The sequence below is a fragment of the Callorhinchus milii genome, unplaced genomic scaffold (genome assembly GCF_018977255.1).
Source record: "Callorhinchus milii isolate IMCB2004 unplaced genomic scaffold, IMCB_Cmil_1.0 Scaffold29, whole genome shotgun sequence".
Taxonomy (NCBI): Eukaryota; Metazoa; Chordata; class Chondrichthyes; order Chimaeriformes; family Callorhinchidae; genus Callorhinchus; species Callorhinchus milii.
The window spans coordinates 2,146,246-2,169,126 of record NW_024704770.1 but is presented as its reverse complement, the minus strand read 5'-3'; the positions used below and the strand labels follow the sequence as shown (position 1 = coordinate 2,169,126).

Sequence of the window (22,881 nt, the reverse complement as noted above, 5' to 3'; positions counted from 1 at the left end):
AGATAGGGAAAAAGGAGCAAGTTGGGGGGATGGGGGCACCAATGGTGGAATGGAGGGCGCGAGGAACATGCAGAAGCCGGAGCTTTTACATTTTGACTAGTCATATGGGTTCATTAATGACTGCCTGAGAAGGCACAAATGGGATTTTGGTTTAACATCTCATCTAATGGATGGTACCTCAGACAATTTGACGGCTCCCCAGCACTGCTCTGGAGCATCAGCCTGGCCTGTGATCTCAAAGTGCCTGACATCATGTTTCAGCTCCCAGACTGGGAGGGAGTATCTTGAAACTAGGATTTCGAAACTGTTGTTTCCAATGACAAGCTGAAGATTCTCAGCTATAACATTGGGTTTGATCCAGCCTCAACTCTGAGCCAGACAAAGACTCGCTCATAGTACAAGCAAACAGCTGGTTGTAGATGTGGAGGAGAGAGGTGGGGTGGTGGTAGGGGGGGGAGGTGGGGTGAAAAAAAAGAGACGATTAAGTCATTTCAGATATCTTATAAGCCCAAATTTGGATATGACCCAATAAAACAACAGAATTGAGACCAGCTGGAAGATTTGGCTTGATTTGTTGGTTGCAATAATTTTGTGGAACCCTAACCCACCCTCACCCCCCGATACACACACACACACATACATCACACGATAATGAATTTGGAATATGGAATCAACAGGAAAATAATTTTGCAGTAAATAATCACAGCTGTGGAAGAACTATAGATCTGTGTGCATTTAGGTTACAGCAATTGTTAGTGGCTCCCTGAGTCACACAGATTATTTTATATATAGATATAATCCGTGCCTTTTGCTCCCACCAATAGTAGGATCATATCTGCAGCTCAACGTCGCCATCTATAGACATCAGCGCTGTTGTCTCAAGCCAGCTATTGACTTCTTTGGTGAAATGCGAAATTTAAGAAGCATCTTTCACAGTAAATGAAACACAAGAAGTAGGATAGGGAGCACCAAAAAGAGTGAACTAATGGAGAATTAAACACGTTAAGTATGGCCGACATGATACATCTTTAGGAAGGCCTTGAAGGCAAGGAGAGAGGTAGTAAAAAGGTTTTGGAAGAGTTTCAGTTGGCAAGGGCGCATTGGCTGATGATTCAGCCATCAATAGTGAGATGGAGGGAGTGAAGAATGAGTAACAGACCACAACTGAAGGAGAGGAGAGAAATGAGGGTGGGGGGGAAAGCGAATGAAGACTGAAAAGATCGCTTCTTCTTGTGATCAGCGTTACAATAGAAATCAGCTAGTGGATCGCAAAAAAGTAATACAATTATTTAAGACCTGACTGTCCAGTGTTGCTTTCCGGCTTCCCACAAAATAAATTTAGCATCTGGTCGGTGAGTGGCTAAACAAGAGAACAGGGCCTCTGTCTATAAGCAATCCGGGGCACTATGCTGCGTGAAGGGTACCATATGAATGCAAGATGTTGTTTACCAACAGCAAGTAGGAACCCAGTTAGTCTATTGGCAGATCGCTTTTCTGGGGCTAATGACCCTTCAAAATATATAAAAAGAATAATTTGGTCACTCAATGCACAGCTGTTTGTGGGACGCTGCTGTGCACAATTGGCTGTTATTAGGACATAAAACGCCTGACTGATTGAATCAAAATCTATAACTGCTTCTCAAAGGAATTCATTAGGAAAACGGGACAGATAAAAAGATGTATGAGGGGAGGAAGGAGAATAGTTCTGAATGGAGAGTTCTTTCATTGCAGGAATGATGGGCTGAATGGCCTCCTTCAATGCTGTTAATTTCTATGGTTCTTTTATCTACTGTTTGGGGTTTTCACACCATACTGAGGTTGGGAGCTATACTGCTAATAAATTTTTTTTTCTAGGAAAGAGTTGTTAAAAATGATAATGTAGGTTCTAATGAAACATAGGGGGCTGGGAAGGAAAGGAAGTGAAAGACAGCCATTTTCAACAGAAATCAACAGGAGTTTCATACGAGTAGTGAGTCTGTCACTTGCTCAGTCCCAGTCTGAGTCCAAAGTATGAAAGGAGTGGTCTAACTGTAAAGGGTTAGGGCAGCACTGTGATAGACACATGCTCCAATCCACCTGAGTTAGCTGCTGCAGTCTATACAACGAGTTAATCTTTCCCTAGACCTAAAGAGATGAGCCAGGCATGTCACCTTGAGGCCAGTTTAGTTCTAAGAAGACCCCACTTACCCCCCTCCTAAGGAAGATAAACACGGAGGAACTCAAAGTTGGCCCGTTTACCACAAATAAACCAGATGTGAAAATGTGGTTGTAGAACCCCCTGGTGGATACTCAGTGCAGACAGGGAAATGAAGCCAAGGACTGCCCTGATTTGCATGGATCAGCACTGGACCAAATACAGTAAACACACTCAGCCTGTGGGGGAAATGATGATTTATTATTAGAATTTAAATGGTGATTTGCATCTATTTGTACATGACATTAGGGTTCAATTAGTATTAAGGGCCATTTAATTTTCGGATGGCTTTATCTGTTATTTAGTCAGATAAAATCTACAGGCGAGCAAGCAACCGAAAGTGAAATTGGATGAGTCAACTTCTCATCCATCTCTTTATCTTGTTAAGACACAAATAATTCATTTTCTGATCGATCCTGTGACTTGCAGGGGTGAAAGGAAATAGAACCAGAGGTGACCAAAGTCTAGGCCAGGGTTTTGGCAATCTTTTGGCTGCCAAGGGCAGGATACCAGATATCAGAAACATTCGTGGCTGCATAAGCAACATTTTATACTGATTGTCCAATCCCGGTGGGCAGAGCCTGAGCCCCAGGTGACCGTCTCCTGATTGACTCGGGGCCTGCGTGTTGACACATACAGACACACCTGAATTTGCTCATCAGACATTGAATTAAAAACGGGACGGATGAAATCATCCGTGGACGGGATTTGGCCCGCGGGCCGCCAGTTGGACCGATCTAGTCTAGACTGAAGCTACAATGCAGTCCTGGGGTGTGTAATTGTTGTATTGTTGGAGATGCTAAACTGAGAGTCCGTCAGATGGTCCTGTGATACTATTTGGAAAGAGAGGGAGTTTCTCCTGGTGTCCTGGCCAACAAACCTCAGATAAATTGGCCATTCCCTCCATGGCTGTTTGTGGTACTTTGCTGTGCGCAAATAGGCTATTATATTTGCCTACAAATACACAGCCGTGACATTTCCCAGCAAATTCCCGTGAAGCTTTGAGTTGCGTTGATGTTGGAGGCACTGTAAAGGAGCACTTCCGAGAGAATGAATGAGTTGTGATAACTGTAAGTAAGAACATCTTACCTGCTTAATGTGAAATGTAATGTGTTACTCCTGCTCTTCAGGTTATCCAGCTTTTACATCTAAGACAAAATAACAACAACAAAATTACATTTGTATAGAGCCTGTCACGGCAGGAGGATGTCCCAAGGCGCTGGCAAAAAAACAACTGGCATTTAACATGGTGCCTTACCATACAGACACATCTCATAGATGTATGGACAGGAAGGAGCTTAAAAAAAAGCCCCTTCAGATTCATTCGTGATTGAATCTACACCAACACAGCTCTCCTCAGTCGCCTCTTAGCGTTCCAAGAGCTTCACAAAGAAGAGCCACTTTGAGATGGATTGAATGTTATTATGTGATGATACCCTTTGCGCCTGATACGGCGCCTTATCACGCCTTCGAGACGCCTCGAAGTGCATCACGGCATATACTGTAACGTGAATTGACGGTCCCAACGTGAAAGGCGCTCACAAGAACATGCCGTCACTTACCTGCCAATTGGCCATGAGAACCGAGGAGAGATCGCGAGGCGGGTCGGTATCGAGGGGGTTCCATCGAAGCCGTTTTTTTCCCCCCTTCTTTGCAGCCAAAGTTCCCCCACATTTACGACCATTCTCCTCTTTTCGGTTCCCCCCCTCCCATTTCTGACCGATAATTATTTTTATTATTGTTGTTGTTGTTTTTCAGCCATTCCTCCCCCGCGCCGCCCCACCCCACCCCCAGCCTTACAGCCAATGCGCCCATTTTCTAATAAATTCTCCCCATTTCTAACCATTTCCTCCACTTTCTAACCAATAGCCCTCATGCTCTCTAATCGATTTGCCCCATTTTCTAATCAACGACCCCATTTTTTCCCATTTTCTAACCAATTTCTCCCATGTCTAACCACTTTATAATAATAACATTCCTTGCATGTGATATAGCGCTTTTCACGTCTTCTCGACGTCTCAAAGCGCTTCACAGAATAGACTGTAAAGTGAATTGACTGTATATTTGTGGGCGATTCCCCCCCATGTCTAACCGATTCCCCCCCATATCTAACTAATTTCCCCTCATTTCTAACCAAATTCTCCTATTTCTAACCAGCTTCATCCCACCTTTAACCAATCTCTCTCCATTTTCTGAACAATGTCACTAACTTCTATCCAATTTCCTCCATTTCTCACCAATTTCCACCATCTCTCAACGCATTTTCACTAATTCTACCCATTTTCTAACTAATGTCCACCACTTCTTCCCATTTTCTAACCAATTTCCACCACTTCTCCCCATTTTCTAACCAATTTCTAACCAATTTCCACCACTTCTCCCCATTTTCTAACCAATTTCCACCACTTCTCCCCATTTTCTAACCAATTTCCAACCAATTTCCACCACTTCTCCCCATTTTCTAACCAATTTCTAACCAATTTCCACCACTTCTCCCCATTTTCTAACCAATGTCCACCACTTCTTCCCAATTTCTAACCAATGTCCACCACTTCTCCCCATTTTCTAACCAATTTCCCCCATTTTCTAACCATTTTAAACCATTCCCCCCCAACACCCCCCCCCCCCCCCCTCTCTTGACCAGTCACCTTCCCGCCCTCCTCCCAACTGTCACTCTTGATTGACAGTTACCGGTCTCCGCACGCGCTGTGGGAGGCGCCTCGCGCGCGCGCACATGCGCACACTCCCCCCCCCCGCCGCGCCCGCCTCAGTATGACGCACGCGCGCCAGGCACTGACTGATTTGCCCCGCACAAACATGGCCGGCCCCTCCCAGCCGGGGGCGCCGCCCACCTCACCCGTCAGTCAGCGGCGAACTTCCGCCCCGCAAAGGCTGGCGTTTCCGGTGGCGGCGGTCGGTCGGGCGGGCTCAGGGTGACCCCACTGTGTGTCCGTGAGCGGCCATGGGCTCTCACCTGGTGCGGCGGTACGTGACCGAGCGCGAGACCGAGCCCGACCCCAACAACCTGCCCACCTTCGACCCGCATCTCGGCTTCCCCGAGAGGAAAGAGCGCGGTGAGTGAGGGAGGGAGGGAGGGAGGGAGTGAGGGGCCTAGAGAGAGGGAGAGTGGCCTAGAGAGAGAGAGAGAGAGGGGGGGCTAGAGAGAGAGAGAGAGAGGGGGGGGGCCTAGAGAGAGAGAGAGAGGGGGGGGCTAGAGAGAGAGAGGGGGGGGCTAGAGAGAGAGAGAGAGGGGGGGCTAGAGAGAGAGAGAGGGGGGGGGGGCTAGAGAGAGGGAGAGAGAGAGGGGGCTAGAGAGAGAGAGAGAGAGAGGGGGGGGGGGCTAGAGAGAGAGAGAGAGAGAATGAGGAGCGTAGAAAGAGAGAGAGTGAGGGGCCTAGAGAGAGAGAGTGAGAGTGAGGGGCCTAGAGAGAGAGTGAGGGGCCTAGAGAGAGAGTGAGGGGCCTAGAGAGAGAGTGAGGGGCCTAGAGAGAGGGAGAGGAAGAGTGAGGGGCGTAGAGAGACAGAATGAGGGGCCGAGAGAGAGAGGGAGAGTGAGGGGCCTAGAGAGAGGGAATGAGAGAGGGAGAGAGTAAAGTGCGTGAGTGAGTGAGTGAGGGAGGGGGAGAGCGAGCGAGTGAGTGTATGTGTGAGGGAAGGAGAGAGTGCGGGGCCTTAGAGAGAGAGAAAGAAGTCAGACCTTGGGGCCGTATAATAATAATAATAATCCTGACATTTGATACAGCGCCTTATCACGTCTTCGAGACGCACTCAAAGCGCTTCGCAGAATACACTGTAAAGTATCTGTGCATTTTGTGGGTGAAACGCGGCAGCCAATTGCGCACAGCGACGTCCCCACCAACATTCATGGATTGCGTGACCCGATTATTATGATTTATTTTGAAGGGATTATTACCGGCGGAAAAGCGATCCGCCAATCGACTAACAACCGGGTTCCTACTTACTGCCGGGTAAACAGAGGCGTGAGGAGAAGAGGAACGTGTCAGACAGTTATATCAAATACAAGGATTATTATTATTATCCACAATCGCTCTCTATATATAAAACCGCAACCCCTATTTCTTCCACTCCTATCCCCTCTTAGGAGGGGAGCGAGTGGGGGTCTCATTGCAGCTGAACTGGCTTCAAGGTGACATGTTTGGCCACGGAATGTCGGGATCGAGCCATCCCTCTGTGATGGTCTCCAGTCCGGTTCCTGAGCCACGGGGGTCCATAGTATTTCCAGGGCACAGCCCAGCCTGGCTCATCGGTAGGACTTGGAAGGACAGACCAAGTCACTGGGGGCAGGGTATCCTCCCACTCACCTCCTGTTAACCCTGCAAGCCGAAATACACAGTCAATTCACTTAACAGTATATTCTGCGAAGCGCTTTGAGACGTCTCGAATACGTGATAAGGCGCTACATCGAATACAAGGATTATTATTATAACTTGTTGCTCTGTGGTTGGATTGCAATGGAGTCTGAATGCCTGAGCCAGGATTGATTGACTCTCTCTCTCTCTCTCTACGCGTTGCAGTGATGGTGGCCTCCCAGCAGGAAATGGACGATGCAAGGATTCCACTGGAGCAGCGGGATTACTGTGCCCACCACCTCATCATGTTGCTCAAGTGCAAACGGGACAACTGGCCCAACTTCCTCGCCTGTAGCCACGAGAATCACGAGTGGGATTCCTGCCAGCACCAGGAGTAAGAATACTACAGCAAGACTCCTCTCATACTTGGGTTTGGGGTGAAGGGGGAAAGTTAGAGGAGAAGTGTACAACAAAACCCTGTTGCCCCCGTATTTTTCTTCTCTACAATTCACTGTTCACTGACCAACAACTGAAATACATGGAAGAACGATTAATTGAATCCAGTATAACATGCTTAACACTTTTTTTGGGGTGGGGGGTGAGCCACTTTTTGGAACCGTTCGTTGAAATCACTCCGCACATTTTCCGTTGCCTTTCCGGTCCTCAGACAATCATGAACCATCCATTTGGCAATTGGCTGCGTTTTGCCCGAAATATACAGTCAATTCACTTTACAGTATATTTTGTGAAGCGCTTTGAAGTGTCCCAAAGACGTGATAAGGTGTTATATCCAATGCAAGGATTATTATTATTATGACATGTCAAGCGGCTCCCAGGATGGTGGAAGGCGAACTGGATGGACCTTGGTCGTCTTTCGCCTAGGAAATTCCTATGGTCCCAGATTCTGACCACCACACATCCCTGGATGGGGAAATTACTGGTATCAGACCTTGTTACACTCCACTTATCTGCAACAGGAAATAAAAATTCATTGTAAGAAAGAAAAGGTGGGCGGTGGGGGTTAACAGGACTTCATAAACACCCGGTGGAATAGCTTCTGGGATAGAGAGAATTGGAAAGACATTTGCGCTCATCTCCCTGGTCTCAAAGTTGGCAATAATCTTATACCACTTCTCATTCCCTCATTGAAGCTGTGTGAATCCCTCTTGCCTTATAACTAGCACTGAGTCCTGTAGCTCAGTGGTTAGAGAACTCGCCTCGCAAGCGAGAGGACCTAGCTTTGATTCCTGGCAGGGTGAAAGGTTGTGCGAGTTTCTACATGCCTCAGTTTACCCAGCATGACGTGGGAACCCAGTTGTGAGTCAATTGGTGAATCGCTTTTCCGGGGATAATCATTCCTTAAAAAAAATTGGTCACTCAATCCATGACTGTTTGTGGGGACGCTGCTGTGCGCAATTGGCTGCTGCGTTTCACCCACAAAATATACAGTCAATTCACTTAACAGTACATCCTGTGAAGCGCTTTGGGACGTCTAGAAGATATATCAAATACCAGGATTATTATTATTGCTACAATTGCGATTCATTATCTGGCCTCCTCAGCAGGTACAGTGAACCCGAGTGAATCACAGGCCATGATCTCTCCTGTCTTCTCTTACTGTAGTTACGTGATGCGAATGAAGGAGTACGAGCGGGAAAGGCGTTTGCTGATGAGGAAGAAGAAACTGGAGGGGATGGAGGCAGCGTAGTGGAAATCCTGCCCCCGGTGACAGCTGTCCGAGATCCCTGATAAACCAGCGTCGCGGAGCAGTCTGTTTGCATGACGTCTTGGTGAAGTGTCTGAACTGAAATTCTTGTATATAATTGTAACTGTGATAAATAAAGATCCCTCTACGAGAGACTTTTATCCTCCCTCCACTACAGTTGTTCGCACTCATCAAAGCTCTCCACAGCCTCGCTCCTCCGTAACCACCTAAACCCCTACCAACCCGTCCGCTCCCTCCGCTCAGCGGGTTCCAACCTGCTTCACATTCCCTCAAACCCCCCGCCCCGCCCGCCTTGCCCGTCCCACCATTGGCAGGCAGGCCTTCAGCCTCTCTGCCCCCACCGGCTGGAACTCCATCCCACGGTCCCTCCGCCTCACCCCCACTCCCTCCCTTGCCTCCTTCAAGACCTGCCTCAAGACCCTTCTCTTCGACTATGCTTTCGGTCACCCTCCTACCCCTATCTGGGCATGTGGAGTAAGGAAACTTGCCTAAGGTTTCGCCCTGCCGGGAATTGAACCCAGGTCTTTCGTGAAGTGAATGCTTTATAGGGCTCCGCCTACAATTCACTTTACAGTATGTCCTGTGAAACGTTTTGAGACGTCTCAAAGTCGAGATATAAGGTACTATATCAAATCCAAAGATGATTATTATCTGTGGTGTTTTGCCTCTTGACAGCTGTATTGAATTAGGATGGTAACTCGTGTTTATATAACTCGCCTTTCGCTTAGAATTGCATAGTTTGGTAAGACTTAAGAATAAGGCATTTGATGTATCATGTTGTTGAGTCAACTCGAGAGAGAAAAGGCGAGGAGGGCTGTGGGAGGGAACAGAGGTCGTGTAGCTGAAGGAAGGTTGGGGAGTAAGCGGTGGGGGCATATTATGGTTAGTTCCTGTTGATTCCATTAATTCTCGTTTCTAGTAAATCACAAGATAAATTTGGTGTAGTTGCATCTGTAGCAAAGTAGCAAACTGGTTGAACGCTTAACTCACGGATGAAAGGCCCTAAGTCTGATAGCCAGGCAGGGCGAAACCTTAGGCACTCCTCCACTGCCTCCGTCTGCTCCAGCCTGGGAATCCGGGGGTAATCATCCCTTCAAAAAAAAGCACTTCAGGTTACACTGTGATGTGGTTTGATGCGTTGTGGGTGAAATGCAGCGGGATTGAATGACCAAATTATTATTCTTTTGAAGGGATTATTACCCCCGGAAAGCAATCTCATCAATCGACTTTAGAACTGGGTTCTTACTGCGAGGTAAACAGAGGTGTGTGGAATAAGAAAACTTGCCTAAGGTTTCTCCCTGCCTGGCAATCAAACCGAGGCCCTTTCATTTGTGAGTTGAGCGTTCTCACCACTTTGCTACAGATGCAACTACACCACTTCTAACTTGTGATTTACCACAAACGAGAACTAATGGAATGAACAGGAACTGGCCATAATATGCCCCCATCTCTTACCCCCAACCTTCCTTCCGCTACATGACCTCTGTTCTCTCCCACTGCCCTCCTCGCCTTTTCTCTCTCTCTATCTCTCCTGAATTCCTCCACCGCCTCCCTCTGCTCCAGCCTGGGAATCCGGGGGTAGTAATCCCCTCAAAAAAAATAATGAAAATTTTATTTTTCTCGATTGTTTGTGGGACGCTGCTGTGCCCAATTGGGCTGCCGCGTTTGGCCCACAAAATGGTACAGTCAATTCACTTTACAGTGTATTCTGTGAAGTGCTTTGAGAGGACTTGAATACGTGATGAGACCACCAGAAGGCCCCTTATTCCCCCCCCATCCACACCCTTCCCCACAGTACTCGGCTAGAGTACAGTGTCCAAGAGTGTTGTTGGGAACACCCAGCAGGTTAGGCAGCATCTAAAGAGAAAGTGGAGTCAACGTTTCGGGTCCACGACCCTTCATCAGAACTCGGGCATGCTGAGGGAGAGGCTAACAGAGAAGTGGGGGAGGGAGGCAGGGCAAGGACGACAAAGGAGGAAATGGGGTAGAGGGGACGGGATGTTATGTTAAATTATACAAAACAAAGGGGGGGGAGTTAAACAAATCAGGAAAAGAGGTGTCGATAATGCTGGATCCATCCACACCTTTAAGAGTGAGATTGATAGAATTTTGGTAGGTCGGGGATATGGGGAGAAAGCAGGAAATTGGAAGTCAAAGGATTAGTTGTGTGGTACAGATCAGCCGTGATCTAACTAAACGGCGGTGCGAGGCAAAGGTGGGAGGGGGAAATTGCAACAAAACAGGAAGATTAGAGAGCGAAGAATCGTGCCGGGGATCCGATAGGAGATGTAATGGTCACAGAAGAGGGGGAAAGTGAGCTGTTATAGCGTTCAGTTCTGGGCGCCACATAGGAACGATTTTGAGGCATTGCGGGAATGAGGGACTTGGATTATGAGGAGAAGCTGGAGAGGCTGGGACTATTCTCCTTGGAGAAGAGAAGGTTAAGGGGGAATCATATCATAGGATCATACAGCACAGAAGGAGGCTATTCGCCCCATCGTGTCTCTGCCAACTCTTTGAAAAGAGCCACCCAAATCAATCTCGCGGCCCTCGCAACCTTCAAGAGGGAAGAAGGTAGATTTTTTAGGGGGGACAAATTTGGAGGGCTATGCAGAGAGCGCCCGGGGTGGGGACGGAGGGGGTTAGGGGAAACTAATTTGGACAGCTCTTTCTGTGCCGTACAATTCTATGAACTCTCCCCTCGAACCTCCTGTCAATTTTCACCCACGGTTTCAGCTGTATGTTTGGAAAAAGTAATGAGGCAACGGGATACTTTTGTTTTGTGGGTTGCAAGATGGAAAAAAAAAAAGAGAGGCTTGATTCTATTTCCTCACTGTGACGTGCGGTTACAGTCACACAGGGCAGGCACAAACCCACCGGAAACGATAGAGATAGCAAGGTGCTGTTCATTCGGGCTGAAGATGAAATCCAACGGCTGCAAAATGATACTCATCTTTTCTCTGCTTCTAGGTGAGTTTTTAGCCAGATCTGACGGGGAGCTCGGTTTATCTCGGGAGTCCTGTAGCTCAGTGGTTAGAGCACTTGCCTCACAAGCGAGAGGACCCCGGTGTTGATTCGTGCCCGGGCAGGGCGAAACATTGGGCAAGTTTGCTTAATGCACACGCGCACACGCACACACAACACGCCTCTGTTTACCGAGCAGTAAGTAGGAACCCCGGTGTTGTTAGTCCATTGGCGGATCGCTTATCCGGGGGTAATAATTCCTTCATATAATTTTTTAAAAAAAAATCTGTCACTCAATCCACGAGTGCCTGTGGGGACTCCGCTGGGCGCAATTGGCTGCCGCGTTTCGCCCACAAAATATATGCAGTCAATTCACTTTACAGTTTATTCCGTGAAGACGCGATACGGCACGGCATCAAATGCGAGGGTTATTATTATAACGTCTCTTGCGAAAGATGGCACCTCCGGCAATGAGCTCACCCCAGCACTAGATGGCTGAGAGTTCAAGTTTCCCCCATATAGGGTTCGAACCCACAGCCTTTTGACTCGGAGGTGAGTGAGTTGCTGAGCCAGGCTGAGACTTAAGTGGTTTAACGGGGGGGGGTGGGGGGTGAGATGCGAGGGTATTGAATTGTGTTCTCTGTCCTCTTTCCTTGTTGCCCCCCCACCCCCCCCCCCCTCCCCTGGTCTCTTCAACTGGCAGTGTGCGCCCCCAAAAGAAACACGCCTTCAACCCTCTTTTCCCCCCTCCTCCCATCTCTCGCCTGATGGCCGGATATCATGCCACTCAGTCCCTGTTAACCGTGCAAGCCAAAGCCCTAACTAATGGTGGGTAGGGTGGTCCTAGCTGGCAATGGGCAAACTGTGCTGGTTTTAGCTGGTTAGACACCAGCAGTTTCCTCCCAACGAAACAGATCAAACCTCTGATATGATTCCTCGAGTCCTGACGTGAAACCAAGGGGCTATTGTGTGAACAAGGAATCAAATGCAAAACATTCGGTTTGATTATTGTGTTTCATCTGTAGCTTGTTTCTCTGTCCAATTTCAGTAGTTACTTCCTCCTAATAGTAACAGTAGTAGTAATAATAATAAACAGCGGGTGAGCATTCAGCGACTTCGCCCCAAAACTCAGGAAGGCTCTCCCTCTATCTCTCCGCCTCGATCCCTTCCTTCCCCTAACTTCAGATCCACCTGAAGAGGGGAGAGGGGGGCGGAGGTGGTGGTGGGGGGGTCGCTGTGTAAATCCGCTTTCACGTCGGGGAGAACACCTCGCCCACAAAATACCTCCTAGGTATCACGGGCTTGAGTGATTGTGATAAAGAAATGAAGCAAATGGATCTGGACCCAATTACCACCAAGGCAAGTTTCCTTACTCCACACACACACACACAGACACACACGCGTGCGTGTGCCTCTGTTTGCCCAGCAGTAAGTAGGAACCCGGTTGCTAGTCGAGGGCAATAATCCCTATAAATCAATAAATACCTAAATAAAATCATTTTCACCCAATCCGCGACTGTTTGTGGGACGTTGCAGTGCTCAATTGGCTGCCGCGTTTCGCCCACCAAACATCGACAGCGTGTCCTGCGAGGCTCGCATGGTCCTGTTGGGTTGGCTGCCCCAGCCCCAGCCTATGGGCTAATGCCATCCACCTGACCGCTCGCTCCCGGTCCCCACATGCGCATTATGGCTGCCGCTCTGACCAGAGCCCCCCCACACCTCCTCCCTCCCTCCCTCCCACTTCCTCCCTCCATCACCCCTCCTCCCTCCCCCCAAACCCTCCCCCTTCTGCATCTCTCGCGCTTTGGCCTCCTCTCTCTCTCCATCCCTCTCGCCTTCTATCCCCACTTGACCCTCCCACCCCCTCCCTCTGTTCCAGCCTGGGAATGCTCCGCTGGCCGGGCTCACCGTGGCCCTCGGCGTTGGCTGTCCAGCAGCAGCCACACCGACTGCCCCATTCCCCACCACACTCGCCAGCCACCCCGGACACAGACCCGGGGAGCCAACCTCTCCTGTCCTCCCGACGTGAAAGGCGCTCTATAAATGAAATCTTGTTGTTGTTCTTGTATTATTATAATTCGAAGTCGCGCTTGCCCAACTTTCTCCCAATATTCTCTGGAATGAGGGTCCGAACAGATTTGCGCTGATCAAAAAGCCGGCACAGACACAACGAGCCGAATAACCTTTTTCTGTCCGACATGCTATCCTGCATGAGGGATGCTGTATAAATGCAAGGCGTTGTAAATCTCTAAGTGATCTTGTGTTCGCCTGGTATTCAAAATTAGAGGTTCCAATCGTTGCTGTTCCTTCCCCAGACGCAGTCAATTCCTACAGCAGGGGCATGGGACTACATTCATGTTGGCAGGACTTCAAGCTTAACTCGGTAGGAGTTTTATATATCACTTGAATGAAGAGACTGGTGAAATCCAGCTGGGTTTCGCGATGTAATTCCTGCAGAGGGTTTCAAGCAACGGGTTATTGGAGTTGCAACGACTGTGTGTTTGTTTGCCGACCCATCGATCGGTTTGACTGACGGAACCGACAAGCAAACACACGCAGATGTGCTGTCCAACAATCTGTTCCCACTTAGTCAGGGAGTCACCACCCAGGGGACGCAAGCAGAATCCCGTGGCGGAGTGGTTAGAGTCCTCGCCTCGCAAGGACCCGGGTTCGATTCCCGGGTGGGTCAGGTCAGGGCGAAACCTTAGGCAAGTTTCCTTACTCCACACACACACACACAGACACAGACACGCGCGCCTCTGTTTACCCAGCAGTAAGTAGGAACCCGGTTGTTAGTCGATTGGCAGATCGCTTTTCCGGGGGTAATAAACACTTCAAAAATAAAAGTGGAAAAAATAATAATTGCGTCACTCACTCAATCCACCACTGTCTGTGGGACGCTGCTGTGCGCAATTGGCTGCCTCATTCTGCCCACAAAATACAGTCAATTCACTAAGAGAACTGCTTTTGTTCTGTGATTGCGATCTAAAAGAGTATTTAATAATAATAATAATAATAATCCTTGCATTTGATATAGCGCTTTTCACGTCGGGAGGACGTCCCAAAGCGCTTCACAGAACACACTGTAAAGTGAATTGACTGTATATTTGTGGGCGAACGCGGCAGCCGATTGCGCACAGCAATGTCCCACAAATAGTCGTAGATTGAAAATGACCAATTTATTATTGTTTTTTTTGTTTTGGAGGGATTATTATTAGGCTCTGTGTGGAGTAAGGAAACTTGCCCAAGGTTTCGCCCTGATTTAGGAGGAACTACTCACGCAGACTGTTTTGAGATTGTCAAACCAGATAATGCAGATAGATTGAAGAGGAAGTGAATTGCTTAGATGAAGGATAGGGGAATAGACGGTGTGGGAGGGAGTGATTTGGATTGGAAATTTGTGTGGAGTATAAACACAGGTATGGACTGGCCGTGCCTGTTTCCATGTAGCTCAGTGCTTAGAGCGTTCGCCTCGCAAGCGAGAGACCTGGATTCGATTCCCAGCCGGGCAAAATGTTGGGCAAGTTTCCTTACTCCATACGCAGTAAGTAGGAACCCCGGTTGTTAGTCGATTGGCGGATCGCATTTCCGGGACTAATGATTCCTTCAAAAAAAAAGTAATAATAAATTGGTCACTTCAATCCACGACTGTTTGTGGGACGCTACTGTGCGCGATTGGCTGCCGCGTTCGCCCACAAACTATACAGTCAATTCACTTTACAGTATGTTCTGTGAAGCGCTTTGAGATGTCTGGAAGACGTGACAAGGAGCAAGACTATTATATAATTATTATTATAACTGAACTGTCTCTCATCCAACAGACCATTCTTCAATGCTTAAGTTTGAAGCTAGAAGATTCAACAAACAGGACTAATTATCCCAGTTCTGAAAAGTCACGTCAATTATTCCGCGATTACCTGGAAAGTCTGGAAGAGGTGATACGGACACGTATATTTAACTCCAAGGAAACCAAACGGAAATACCTGGAAAATATTGGTAATGTATAAGGATCCGAACACTTTCCCCAGTCACTACGCTGTACAGTAAAATCCTGCTGGCCCTTTGAGACCCTTCGGCCACAAAAACACACAGTCACTACACTTTACAGTGTAGCGCTTTGAGATGCCTCGAAGATGTGATAGGGCGCTGTGTCAAATGCGAGGATTGTTATTCTCCAACGCAATCTCTTGTTAAAGATTCCTTGCGGTGCTAATGCAAAAGAAAAGAGAGTTCTTCTCTTTCTCTCGCTCCCCAATGTCCGAGCTGACAATAACTGCAACGAGGTGTCCCTGTAGCTCAGTGGTTAGAGCATTCGCCTTCAAGTGAGAGGACCTGGGTTCGATTCCCGGGCGGGTGGGGCAAAACCTTAGGTAAGTGTCCTTACTCCACACTCACTCACACGCAAACACACACATGCACACACCTCTGTTTGCCCAGCAGTCAGTTGTTAGTCGATTTTTTTGGAGGGATCGCTTTCCCGGGGGTAATAATCCCTCCAAAAAAATTGAAATGAATAATAATTTGGTCGCTCAACCCACGACTATTTGTGGGGACGTCGCTGGGCGCAATTGGCTGCCGCGTTTCGCCCGCAAAACACGCAGTCACTCCAACTTGACAGTGCGTCCCGTGAAGCGCTTTGAGGAACGTGTGTCAAACGTAAGGATTGTTGTTATATTATTACTTTACGGCTGTTAGCGGGACATCGCTGCGAGCAAATTGACTGCTGCGTTCGCCTACAGAACACACAGTCACTACGCTTTGCGGTGCGTCCTTCCGTAGACGTCCTCCCTGACGTTCCTATGAAACCGCGAAACCCCCCTGACCCCAGGCGTCAACGCCTTTTCTTCCAGGACTAGCGAGCATGTATGTGAACAGAACCAAGTTGGGTTCAGAGCAGGCTTGGAATCTGCATGTGGGGGGTAACGAGATGCAAGTTCCTTGGAAACTAATGCAAAATCTGTCAGATCTTTGTGGTAAGTTTCACTGTTCCTATCGATTCCCTTCGCGTCTAACAGCTACAGCACAGACACACACGCACTGGCACAGGCACATACACACATACACACTCACACGCGCGCGCACACGCGCGCTCTCTAACCAATACCCTACAATGAGCGAAAGCGGCTCTCGACGGTCCCTAACAGCTGGACATGTCTCTGTTGCCAGTCACAGGCATTTATTGTGCCTTTGTCGAGAGTAAGAAACTGGATCTGCTCTTCACGAGGGGCAATGATTTTCTGGATCAAAGCGACATCAACCTCACAACCAACGCAGCCCAGCCAGGCACGGTCTTCAGATTTGGTAGCAACGTGGTCACTGGACTGTTTAACGCCAACACCACCTCTGCATTCTCACTCCCCATCTCTTTCGTTTTGCTGCACGCCAAGGTTTGGAAGATGTTCTTATGAGGCGCTTTGTTTGCCAGGACCTGGAAGGGCAGACCAGTCACTGGGGAGTGGGTGGGGGGGCAATCCTCCCACTCAGCTCCCGTTAACCCTGCGAGCCAAACCCCCCCCCCCCCACACCCGACCTAACAGGGAGGGTGTTCCTAGCTGGACAAGCAGCGGGACACCCACCTCCCAAAGCCTTGGCTCTCGCCAACCTGCGCCTAATGCTCCGGAATTTGGTCCCTCCGAGGGAGAGCATTCCATCCCAACCACCTATCTCTGGGGTTTCCGTGTGGAGGTGGGTTGGGAGGCCTGGAATTCTCGGTTGGGTTTGGAGACCCCTTAAGCCACGGTGACGGGTTTCTGGGCGTGCGCCAGACTGAGACACCCGGCCGGGCAAGAGAAAAAAAAGACAAGGCCTGGCTCTCTCTCTCTCTCTCTCTCTCTCTCTCTCGCCCCTGAGTCAGAAGGTTATGGGTTGAAGCCCCCGCATCGGGACTTAGAAATCGCACAGTCTAAGGTGACGTTCCAGTGCAGCGCTGGGTGTGTGGGTGTGTGTGGGGGGGGGGGGGGGCGGTACGAGCGCAAATCGCTGCCGTCGTTGTCTCGCCCGCAAAACGCACAGCCGCCGTCGTCGATATCTTTCGATGCTCTGCAGAACATAACGGGGAACGGTACGAGATTGTGCGCCTATTGGAACCGAGCCAGACAGGTCTGGGCAGACGACGGTTGCAGGACCGTAGAACTCAACGCCACGCACACAATTTGTAACGCTTACCATCTCTCCAGCTTTGTCATCCTCGTATCCTCCAGCGAGCAGGTAACTGCTTATTCCCCCCACCCCCTCGGCCCCCACCCCCCCCGGCAATAACAATAGTAATAATAATAATAGCAATCATAATAGTAATAATCATAGAATCATAGAATAATACATTACAGAAGGAGGCCATTCGGATATCCCAAATCTTTTCAAAGCATAATATAGTATTGTAATAGTGATCATAATAGTAACAGTAATTATAATAGTAATGATAGCAATAATGACAGTAATAATGACAGTAATTTGATATCACGTCTTCGAGACGTCTCAAAGCGCTTTCCAGGTTATACACCGTAAAGCGAATTGTCTGTGTATTTTGTGGGCGATACGCGGCAGCCGATTGGGCACAGCAGCGTCCCACAAACAGCCGCGGATTTGAGTGACCAAATTATTATTATTAGATATATTTTTGAAGGGATTATTAAGCCACGGAAAAGCGATCCGCCAGTCGACTAACGAGCGGGTGTGTGTGTGTGTGTGTGTGTGTGTGTGGAGTAAGGAAACTTGCTCTAACCACCGAGCTACAGGGACTCCACAAATGTAATTTGTTGTTGTTGTTGTTGTTGTTTATGGCAGGACCCTGACATCAAATACGCACCGGAAATAACATTCGGAGGACTGTCTGTCAGTCTGGTGTGTTTGTCGATTTCGATATTCACATTCCTCAAGTGTCAGTCCATACAGTCCAACAGAACCACCATCCATTTGCACCTGTCCCTGTGTCTGTTCCTGGCTTACCTGATCTTCCTCGTGTTCGTGAACAACACCAGCAATCAGGTCAAAAAGGATAATTCTCGAATTATAATAATAATTGATGATAATGATAATGTTAATAATAATAATGATAATAATGCTGGTATTCGATACAGCTCCTGATCGCGTCTTCGAGACGTCTCGAGGCGCTCGACGGGACACACACCGACCGCGTGCACGAAACACACCGTCGCTCCGCTTCGAGGTCCCGCGAAGCGCTTTGAGGCGCCTCGAGGACGCGATCAGGAGCTGTACGACGCGCCAGGAGTATTATTATCATCATTATTGTGCTCATTAACCTCCTTCGCGCCCTCGCCAAAGCCTTGCCCATCCTGGCAAGAGTAGTTATTGTTGTCGCGGTGGTTCCCTCTGTTAGGTGGGGTGCCTGATCGTCGCTGCACTCCTGCACTACCTGTTCCTGGCGGTGTTTGTGTGGATGTTACTGGAGGGTGTGGTGCTGTACCTGATGGTGGTCATGGTGTTCCACATCAGCAGTCTCCGGGGGCGATACGTGTACGCAGTGGGCTACGGGCTTCCGGCTGTGCTGGTCTCGATCTCCGCGTCCATACAACCCACCATCTACGAGACCAAGACGTAGTAAGTGCCGGACATCATCTTGGTCGGCAGTATTAATGGCAGTCCTCGCCTCTGACGCAGCGCCTTGCCCCGTCCGCGAGACATCTCAAAGAGCTTCGCGGGTTACTAAATGGTCATAATACTAGTAATAATGCTAGCAATAATAATAATAATAATTGTAATCACAATAGTGATAATGATAGTAATAATAATGATTGTAATAGCAATAGTAATAATAGTAATAATGATTGTAGTAATAATAGTAATAATGATTGTAATAACAATAGTAATAATATTAATAATGATTGTAATAACAATAGTAATAATAATAGTAATAACGATTGTAATAACAATCGTAATAATGATAGTAATAGTGATTATAATAACAATAGAAATAATAATAATCATAATCATAGAATTGTACAGACCAGAAGGAGGCCATTCGACCCATCGTGTCTGTGACGGCTCTTTGAAACGAGTTGCCCAAATCTTGTCATAACATAAAAGTAATCATCATAATAGCAGTCGTAATGATAGTAATAATGGTAGTAGTAATAATATGAATACTGACTGTATATTTTGTGGGCGTCCCACACGCACACGCGTGGATTGACTGACCAAAGTACTGTTATTATTATGTTTTAACAATATTATTTTTAAAGGGATTATTACCCCCAGAAAAGCGTTCGGCCCAATCGACTAACAAGCGGGTTCCCACTTACTGCAGAGGCGTGTGTGTGCGTGTCTGTGTGCGCGCGCGTGTGTGCGTGCGTGTACGTGCGTGTGCGCGCGTGTGTGTGTGTGTGTGATAGCCGCCCAAAGGCACGATGGTCAGTCGGGATTATTAATTACGATGCTATAATTTTATAGCTGCTGGCTCGCTGCCACCCCCAGCGCGGCCTGGTATTTCGGCGGGCCTGTGTGCTTCATCGTGTTGGTGAGTAGAGTCTACCGGCGATGTTATTACTAATAATACCACTAATAAAAATATTAATAATAATATTTAATAATCGTATCGCTCTCTCTCTCCCGGAACGTCTCGAAGAGCTTCGTGGGATGTGTGTTTGTGGACGGACGGAATCTCAAGCGTTCGAAGCCACCGGCCTCCTGTTCGTCCCTCGCGCCCCACCCCACCCCACCCCGAACCCCCACCCCCTCCCTCACTCTGCTCTGCCATCGGTGGCCGTGCCTTCAGCTGCTACGCCACTCCCCGAAACTCTGGAACTCCCTCACCCCCCCACTCCCTCCCTCCCTCTCCATCTTCACACACCCTCCCCACCCCCCCGCCGCCCCATCCTAAAGACCTTCCCACGTGAAGGGCGCTGTGTAAATGTCAGTTGTTGTTGTTGTTGTTGCCCCAGGTCAACCTGGTTGTCTTCAGCATCACTTTGTGGAAACTGACCCAGAAGATTTCGAGTCTGGTCCCTAACGCCTCCAAGTTGAAGAAGATAAGGTGAATGTTGCATTGTTGGAGACGTTAAACCTCTCTCTCTCTCTCTCTCTCGCTCTTTCCCCTGGTCTGCGCGTCAGCAAACGAACTATAATAATTATTCCAAATTAATAATCAATAATAATTATTAATAATTAACAATAATCAACAATAGTAAACTGTAAGTTTAAACTGTGTTTTTCTCCCCCCCAGAGCCTTTGTCGGCACTGCGGTCGCTCAGTTATTTCTCCTGGGGATTACCTGGATCTTTGGTATTGTCCACTTCATCCGGGCGTCCACCACCATCGCCTACCTATTCATCATCACCAATGTCTTCCAAGGAGCATCCATCTTCATCTTCCACTGTCTCCTCAACAAGCAGGTAATCTCCTTCCTCTTCCCTTCTCGCTTTGCCTCCTTCAAAGGCCCGTTCTCAAGAGTCTCCTCAACCACCACAACAACATTACATGGGGTGGGGGGGGGGGTTAGGATTGGGGGAGGATGGAGTGCAAGGGAGGGGAAGGATTGGTCGAAGAGGAGAGTCTCGAGACGGGTCTTAAGGAGGTGAGGGAGGGGGGGGTCGTGAGGCAGAGAGATGGAGTTCCAGAGGGTGGGGGCAGAGAGGCTGAAGGTCTGGTGCGGGAGAGGACACGGGCTGCAGAAGTTCTGGATGATCTGCAGCCTGCGGAGGGAGGGGTGGCGGAGGGTCACCGAGGGGGCGGTTGGATCGAAGAGTAGGATCTCGAGACGGGCTGCTTTATTGGGGCTTTGTGTGTCTTGAAGGGATATTAATATTATCCGTCTTTCCGCCAGGTCAGGGATGAGTATCGGAAGTGGTTCAGCTTCGTTTGCCGTAGCCAGAGGGCGAAGGCGCAGAGTACCAGCGTGCAGGTGAGAGCTAGCGAATGTGACCCTCAGGGGGAAATTTCCACCCAGGGGGTGGGTCAAAACCCCTCAAGGCCCTCCACGGCCTTGCCCCTCCCCTACTTCTGCCACCCTGCTGGCCCCCATATCAACCTGCCGGTCTCAAGACCCTCCCCTTCAACCGACTGCACCTTCGGTCACCCGCCTACCCCCATCCCCCCGACCCCAACCTTCTCCGCCCTCCACCGCCTCCTGGGTGCATCTGGAACTTTGCCTCCTCCACCACCCCCCTACCCCCCCTCTCTCTTTGCCCCGTCTTCGCATCGCACCACTTCCGAAGACTTTCCTCTTCGACCGTGCTTAAGATCACCATCCTCCCCCCCACCTCCCATCTGCCCCTCTCTCTCACTCTCCCTCCCTCCCTCTGTCTCTCTGTCTCTCTCTCTCACACGCTTCACACTAACATACGAGTGTGTTTTCAATGGCCGTATCACAATCACTGTGACTATCTCTGCCTTCCCAGAGCACGTCCATCCCGCAATAAAACAAGCCGCGGTGAAGGGCACGATGGCCAAAACAGTGCAATCGACTGGAGAAGGGTTCGCTGTTTGCTGCCGGCTGTTGAGGGAGCTTCGGTTGGCACGAATGGACAGACAAAGACTTCTCGTGCTCCCTCTAAGCCCTCAACGGTCTTGCTCCCCCCCCACCCCCCGCGCCCCCCACCCGCCTCTCCGACCTCCCAACCCCCTACCACCCTGTTCGCTCCCTCCGCTCAGCGGGCTCCGACCTGCTTCACGTCCCACTCCCGCCTCGCTCGCCCCACTATCAGCGGGCGGACCTTCAGCCAATTCGCCTGCAAGACATTTAGCCGCGTCACTGCCGGCAACCAGCCCCGTGACAGGCGTGCAGCTTCCGTCCCCGCGAGGATTATAGTGCATTGTTCGAAAGCGCCGATTAAAAACCCCCCGTCTCGCAAGCGAGAGAGCCTGGGTTCGATTTAAGGCAGGGCGGGGCGAGTTTCCTTACTCCGCGCGCGCACACACACACGCACAAAACACACACACAAACACACAGCACACACACACACGCGCGCGCGCCTCTGTTTACCCAGCAGTAAGTAGGAACCCGGTTGTTAGTCGATCGGTGGATCGCTTTTCCCTCCAACAATAATAATAAATCGGTCTCTCAACACACGGCTGTTTGTGGGAACGTAGCCGGGACGTAGCGCAATTGGCTGCCGCGTTTCACCCACAAAACGCACAGTCTTCGCGGCGTATCCCGTGAAGCGCTCTGAGACGTCTCGAAGAGGCGGTAAGGCGCCGGGTCAAACGTGAGGATTGTTATTATTATTACTACCATTCTTTGCTTCCGAAAGAATCCATGTTTCTGCTGTCTCCCTGTTCTGTACTCGAAACACTCACCGAAATAGCACATTTGTGTACACACTGGTGAGGTATTTGCCTATCGAATGCATCATCTCTAGCAAACTGTGAAGGGTTTTGAGGCTATATACGTGCTATTTGGGGCACGATAAGACGCTATATCAAATGCAAGGCTTATTATTACATCTAACGGCGAGATCATTTCAACAGCGTTCTTATCTTCCTTTCCCTGCAGTAGATCTTTCATTTATTCGGGCAATTTTTTAACAACATAAGTTGTAAGTGTCAAATAAACTGGTTTGGAGAAGCCTGAGAGAGGGAGAGAGAGATTGCCAGTATTTTGTGTCGTGCGTTAAGAGACTGAGCGCAATACCGTGTCATGTTGACGTACAGTGCAGAGGGAGCTTTACTGTGTCTCTAACCCTGACCTGGGAGTGTGGACGGACCGACAGTGTAGAGGCTTTACTGTGTCTCTA

At 49.1% G+C, this 22,881-nt stretch overlaps 2 protein-coding genes across 2 annotated transcripts; both read left to right on the top strand.

Annotated features, from left to right (window-relative positions):
• The first annotated feature begins 5,081 nt into the window (after window positions 1-5,081).
• ndufb7 (NADH:ubiquinone oxidoreductase subunit B7) lies at window positions 5,082-8,361 on the top strand. The gene is given in 3 exon segments (NM_001292577.1): window positions 5,082-5,268; window positions 6,730-6,898; window positions 8,128-8,361. Coding segments are annotated over 3 exon segments (366 nt in total). The 5' UTR covers window positions 5,082-5,156; the 3' UTR covers window positions 8,213-8,361.
• A 1,184-nt stretch (window positions 8,362-9,545) lies between these two features.
• On the top strand, window positions 9,546-21,722 carry LOC103187590 (putative adhesion G protein-coupled receptor E4P). Its single transcript, XM_042344647.1, has 14 exons — window positions 9,546-9,561; window positions 11,083-11,200; window positions 13,510-13,577; window positions 15,016-15,190; window positions 16,045-16,167; window positions 16,361-16,581; window positions 17,240-17,401; window positions 17,978-18,178; window positions 18,531-18,751; window positions 19,601-19,667; window positions 20,092-20,183; window positions 20,373-20,541; window positions 20,973-21,050; window positions 21,547-21,722. Exons 2-14 carry the CDS (start codon window positions 11,152-11,154, stop codon window positions 21,565-21,567), a joined length of 1,647 nt encoding a protein of 548 aa, XP_042200581.1. The 5' UTR covers window positions 9,546-9,561; window positions 11,083-11,151; the 3' UTR covers window positions 21,568-21,722.
• Window positions 21,723-22,881: the final 1,159 nt, after the last annotated feature.